The 6,632-nt window shown below is 40.2% G+C and overlaps 1 protein-coding gene across 1 annotated transcript in view; it reads left to right on the forward strand.

Annotated features, from left to right (window-relative positions):
- The window catches only part of LOC123974605 (polymeric immunoglobulin receptor-like), a 16,879-nt gene that overhangs the window by 764 nt on the left and 9,483 nt on the right, over positions 1-6,632 (forward strand). The window contains exons 2-6 of the mRNA XM_046055427.1: positions 2,436-2,756; positions 3,221-3,553; positions 3,735-3,872; positions 4,302-4,421; positions 4,908-4,948. Coding sequence (XP_045911383.1) covers positions 2,436-2,756; positions 3,221-3,553; positions 3,735-3,872; positions 4,302-4,421; positions 4,908-4,948 — 953 coding nt within the window. The remainder of the gene's footprint in view (positions 1-2,435; positions 2,757-3,220; positions 3,554-3,734; positions 3,873-4,301; positions 4,422-4,907; positions 4,949-6,632) is intronic.

A 6,632-nucleotide genomic window follows, 5' to 3' on the forward strand; every position in this document is an offset into this window, starting at 1 on the left:
TTTCTAAAGGAATTGTGTGAGAAAGTATTGTGAACAAGCATTGGTTACACATAAGATGAAGGAGTGTCCTTAATCTTGCTGAAAATAAAAACTCTGCAGAAGTAACTTATTTAGATTCTTTTCAGCACTAATATCAACAACAGATAGCAACAAAATGGTAACATAAATACTCAAATAGAGGCAAAAGTAACTAAAAGATTTAGTTAAACAGTTAATGCTTTGAGTCTTTGGAGACTGCAGTCTTTGTTTACATAAAGTTCAGGCTGTCCTGGATTATGTCACACTTAGGCGTGAAGGGGGTCTCCCTTTGATGGGGTAATGAAACTCAGAGCAAGGTCAGCTGCCACGGTTACGTGTGTGTGTGGGGGGGGCAGTTTAGGGTTTCCTGCCCCCCTCCAAGGAGAGTTCCCATAGGCTGTTTGTAATCTCTTGTTAGTTTCTTTGTCATTTTAACAATTCAGGCACCGAGAGACTTATCTCGGCTCTTGTCAAAGGTGGCCTCAGCCGTCTGTTGAAAGTTGATCTCAACCCCTCCTCCTGAGGGGAATAGTTTTGAGTAGTTCAAATTTATTTAATATAAAATGCACAAATCCACACTGTTGTCCCACTACACGCGATGGCGCTGTAATAACGTTATGCTTTATGAAATGTCACATAATTAAGAAAATAGATAATGTTAACGTTACCTGACAACCGAATTGCCTCTCATTCTCCAGCGCTGGCAGTAAGGCCCCGATCAGACAGAACGCACTTTGCAGGTTCGAAAACGCGAGGCGCACAGCAATGTCTTTTTTGGTTGAAATTGGAAAAAGGAGTGTGCTGCTAGGCAACCACCAAATCGGCTGTCCTGTCAATCAAGGCTCTGTAGGATCTTTGGTTTGCTTGGTTTGTTTTTTATCACAACTGTGTCTTTTGTCGCATTTAATAAAAAAAATGGACAAGGGCGCTTGCTCTGGCCTTGATTGAGGATGAGAGGCTTTTAAACATGCTGAAGACAGGGAAATGGAGATCGGTGTGGGTACATGAGACCCTCAGAAAGAGGAGACACTGCGGAGAGTACCACCAGTTTGCTACTGCTGTTAACGTTAGTACAGTTTAAGAAAATGAAAGCAACTTACCCGACATCTCAATTGCCTCACTAACTTTGCTCCAGACCTGCTGTTTCTTGTTGATATGGTAGTTGCGGTTTGTAAAGTCATGCAACTCCGGATAATCCGCAACAGCCACCACAAGTTTCTCCTCCATCGTTGCAGTCTCCGCACATTCCAAGTAGCTGTAAACTTCCGTCAGCACAACCAGCCCGTCTCCACATTCATTCGATTGGACAATTGGAAAAAAACGTGAATGACGTCAGGTGCTTTTCTGCTCAGAGCGCTCCTTCCAAAATGCGAGGCGCAGCAGACGTCCAAAACGCGAGGCACCCAGGGCGCTTAAACAGCATGCAGAACACTCACTGCCAATGGAATACAATTAAAAAACGGCGCCTCTCACTGCATAAAACGCGTTCTGTCTGATCCGGGCCTAACTCAGCCTGCCGAATGAACAAAAGACTCCAAGGACCCATGTGAGTGGTGAACGAATAGTTCATTCCTGCAGTTAGTTATCTTAACTTAAAAATGTGAGTTGAATTGTTTGTTTGTTTGTTTGACAAGAGAAAGCAAGTTTCCTTGAATAGACAATGTAATATAGATAGTTGTTTTAACTCACAAATTGTATAAAGTAACATCATGAGTTGAAACAAAGTTTTTCTTAAAGTTCAGTTTACTCACATTTTTAAGGCAGCGCTTACGATTTTTAGTTGAACCACCTTGATAATTTTACAGTGTGATTATTTTCATTGTAGATTAATCTACTGATAATAATCAATAATAAAATAGTGAATTGCCTTTAACATTTTGCACTGCCCAAGGTCATCTGTTTCGATAGATCCATCACATTTGGGGGCATTACACTGACTTACATTCACACCATAACACTAACCACTACCTGCTTAAACCTATGCCTAACCTTAACCCAAAACTAAGAAGATAATACTGAAAGCCTCACTGAGCTCTTATGTTCAGATTTTGTCTTAATGATATATTTTTGGTTTTGTTGTGTTATAGATTTTCCACTCTGGTATTAGATTCTAAATGAATATCATTACTGACATCAAAACCTCAGGAGTAGGGTTACATGTGTCTCATTATGTTACAAATTGTTATCTTTTTTATGGCTCACTGCTGTTTGAGGAGAGAGAAAATAACATAAAAGACCAACACCACAACAGCAGCGTTCAAACATGTACATATTAAAAGATCTGGGGGGATCAGTCACTTTATCATTACCGGTGTCACTCTCTGTACTGTAAATGTGAAGCCGCAAATGTTGTGATCAGACTGCAGCATCTTACAGGAAGTTCAGACAGTAACTATTGTTGTTCATCTTTTCAACAGCTCTGCAGGATGGAAACACTGGTCTCACCAATGCCCAGATCCCATCTGTCTATACAGGAACTGAAGGAGGAGATATCACAGTTAGATGCTCCTTTTCTTCACCTAGAAGCTCGACGTTCTTTTGCAAGAGAGAATGTAAACGAGAGGACATCCTCATTCACACAACTGGTGTCAGAGATCAGAGAGGCAGATACAGCATCATAAATGACAGAGGAGGAAATGTTTTCGTGAGCATCACACAGCTGACCAAGTCTGACTCAGGACTGTACAAGTGTGGTCTGGGTGGATCAAACATTACGTTTGAAATCATTGTTGTAGATGGTGAGTTTCTACTGAAAGTCATAAAAATTTTCTTTCCTGTTTGAAGAAAAGCTTCACTGTTCACTGGTTGATTTTAAAACCAACAGGCTGATAAACTGAATCTGTCACACAAACAAACACATTTTTTATACTTTTCATTTTGACATCAGTGTGAAAGTTTTAACAGTTTGTGCTTCTGAAGTGAATGTTTTCTTTAACAGTTTATTTCCGAGTATTTTTCATCTGCAATCACAGAATATTAATATCACTTTTCCATATGCAAAGATCAATGATCATATTGTGTGCAGAGGCTGAGACTATGATGCTCTGAATCTTTGCTGGAAGAATCCAAATCAGTCACAGACTGGTAGAACTGGGCAGCTCCCAGTGTAACTGGGGATCACATTTGAAACTGTAATTATTGTGATCAGACTGCATCATGTTAAGTACAGATAGTAACTATTGATTGTTCATCTTTTCAACAGCACTGCTGGATGGAAATCCTCCTGAAGAAAAATCCCTCTATACAAGAGCTGGAGGAAATATTGTAGTTGGATGCTCCTTTACTTTCTCTGGAAGGGGGAAGTACTTCTGCAAGGAAGAATGTAAAGAGAAAGACATTCTTGTTGAAACAACTGGTTACACAGCTGAGAGAGGCAGATACAGCATCAGATATATAGAACGATCTCTGACAGATGTATCTGTGTATGTGAGCATCACACAGCTGACCGAGTCTGACTCAGGACGGTACAGATGTGGTCTGGACAGACCTTTATCACCAGATCCCTACCAGGAGTTTGAGATCATTGTCACAGATGGTGAGTTTCAACTTGGAAACGTTTGCTCATGTCTCTGCAGGTCTGCAGAAAGCTTCCATTCCCATCTCTGTGAACTCTGATAAATGTTGTTTAAAACTAACAGCTGACACACAGAAACAGACTGTACACTCATTTCTCTCATCAAGATTTCTTTGTATCTGCATGTTTTTGCTGTTCACAGCGTCAACCACTTCAAAATCAGAATCACCTCTACCGGCTTTTTCAACATCAAACCCATCAGCCTCCAAACCAACAACAACAACACAGAGTTTAAGCTCTCAGACTGACCAGCGGCAAACTGGGACAGCACCACCTGAAGGTACATCCACACTGTTTGATAGATGAAATTCTATGACTGAAAGCAATGACATGTAATTCTCCTACCAGCAACTAGCAAAGCCTCTCAGTCAGTGGCTTTGGAGAAGATCCCAGTCAGAAAAGACTGTGATGGATATAAGCCAGTGAAACATGAGCTACTCTAATAGGTGGGACTTGGGCTCTTTATTGTAGTTACAAATATGAACACTGTGCTCCAGAATAAGCTGAGGAATTTATGCATTTATGTAAATTATGTTCTTTTGTTTTTAGGATTTGATATCTTGTTTAAAATAGACAGATATTCAGGTGTTACTATTAGTTTGACAGCACTGCGTGAACAGGGTCTCAGGTCCCACATGTTAAATCATCATTTATTAATCAGGAAACATCTTGAAAACAAACCTTTTCTTCTCTTCAACCTCCACCACAGGTTGGGCCTCCACCTCCACCTCCATGCTGCTGTATGCTGTTCTGATTCCTGTCATCATCGTCATCCTCTCAGTGCTGACACTGATGATAATCTGTATTCAGAAGAACACAAGACCTGAGGGTGAGGCAACAGTAAACTCTTACACAGCAACGACACAAAACGTACCTTTCTCATCAAAATGACATTTCAGTCAGGACACTCATGTCAAAGACATGTTAAAGAAACGAAAGAAATTCGCAAACAACTAAATGCTAATACAACAAGGAAAGTGGGGAGGTGGAAGGAGTTACATTTCAGGAAATAATATAAATATTTGTATCAAGATAGAGACTTTAACATCATTTTGTAGTCATACTAGGATTGTGGCTGTAGGGATGGCCTTGTCAGTCGGCCAGTCCACAGAATCAAAATCACAATCAGCTTTATTGCCAAGCAGCTTTACACATACAAATAATTTGCTTTGGGGTCTTGGTGAATAACATTACTGGATGGAATGCCGTTTTTGTACAGGAAGATTTTTCGCCGTGTGACTGACCTTCCAACCTCACATGCACTTTCAATAATAACTCATCATAATAGAGAAAAATACTTTTGTCTGTTTCACAGGTTTGCAGACCAGAGGAAATTCAGATGGCACAAACATGGAGGTGACTTTCTTTAACTCTTTGATTACTCTCACTGTTGGATAAGATGTACCAGTGTAGGTGACAATTATTAGATATTTTCTAAGGATTAGTATCAGGACATATTTTAAAAGGTTATTGACTTAAATATACCAGATCAACCTTTCTTTATTCAATTATTAGATGTTATTAGATTATTATTTAATTATTAGATGTTTCTTAAGGATTATTTACCGCATTTTGGCATTTTTTGATAGATGGTATTGATTTAACTCTGCTGTGTTTAGTCACATTGCTAGCCCTCCTTTACGACAGCCTACAGGTTAGCATTTCACTGAATGGAGGAATTTATAAATTAGTGTGTGCTAACATTAAAATTATTTGGGCTCACAGTGAGTGGATCTTGATCTCTGATATCCAGGTTGACAATTTTAGCCTTTCTGTCGCATTCACCACTGAAAATGGCAATCGTTGCACATTTCTATGAGGACCATGTCTTTTCTCTAGTTAATTGAGTAACATCAATTTCAAAGTCTTCATGACTTAGTATACATATATATTTATATAATGGATCTGATACAGTACCTGAGATACCCAGTAAGATAGATTGTACCCCAAAATAATCATATTTGTAGTTAATGAATCTCTAGCAAAAGGAAATGAGTACCATATCATTTAAATTGATATTCTGCAATATTTTGCAGTTAACCTTTATTTATAATTTTTACTTAAGATACTGAACCTAAAAACATCCAAATGATTAACCTGTAAACCTAAAAGTTTGTGGACAGTGGACTCAAGTAGTGACGGGTTTCACAGTGAAATAAATAACCAAAATGTCAACAGAAACCAGATCCCTTCTGCAGCCTAATCCTCTTTCTTCTCCAACGAAGGTTGATGTCAAGGGCAAATGACTTTGTAGAAGAAAAACTAGAATACGTTTCGTCGCTCATCCAAGAGACTTCTTCAGTTCTGACTGACTGGTAGGGAAACTCAGCTCTGTGGGATCGTGCTAGGATTGTCGATACCGCTGGTTCAATAGTGCTCCTGGCTGTGGTAACGACAGTCGTCATGGTTCATAGAGCCACCCGTGGCCAAGTCTGAACGACCATCGTTGGCATCTTCACCTGAGGCCAAGAGGAAATGCTTGTTCGGTTTCCTGGGAAGAGATGAAAGGACAGCATTGTAAGTGGGGGATAAGTGGTGGCGTAGACCCCCCTCCTCTTTTCAGCGATGGCTTCTTGACCCTGGTGTAGATGCTTCCTTGACACCTCTTTCAAACCATCCATCTTCTCTGTCTAAAATGTGCACCTGGTGGTCCTCAAACGAGTGTCCTCTGTCCTTCAGATGTAAGTAGACTGCAGAGTCTTGACCTGAGGAGTTGGCCCTTCTGTGTTGAGCCATGCGTTTGTGTCGTGGTTGTTTAGTCTCCCCAATATACAGGTCTGTGCATTCCTCACTGCATTGGACCGCATACACTAGATTGCTTTTCTTGTGTTTGGGTGTGCGGTCTTTGGGGTGGACCAGCATCTGTCTTAGTGTGTTCTTGGGTTTAAAAAACACAGGGATGTTATGTTTGTTGAAAATCCTCCTGAGTTTCTCTGATACTCCAGACACGTATGGAATCACAATGTTGTTGCGTTTGACCTTCTTTTCCTCCCCTGTAGTTTTGTTCTTCTTGGATCTTGTGGCTGTTTTCACAAAGGTC

This window comes from Micropterus dolomieu, linkage group LG08, assembly GCF_021292245.1.
Source record: "Micropterus dolomieu isolate WLL.071019.BEF.003 ecotype Adirondacks linkage group LG08, ASM2129224v1, whole genome shotgun sequence".
In the NCBI taxonomy this organism is placed as follows: domain Eukaryota; kingdom Metazoa; phylum Chordata; class Actinopteri; order Centrarchiformes; family Centrarchidae; genus Micropterus; species Micropterus dolomieu.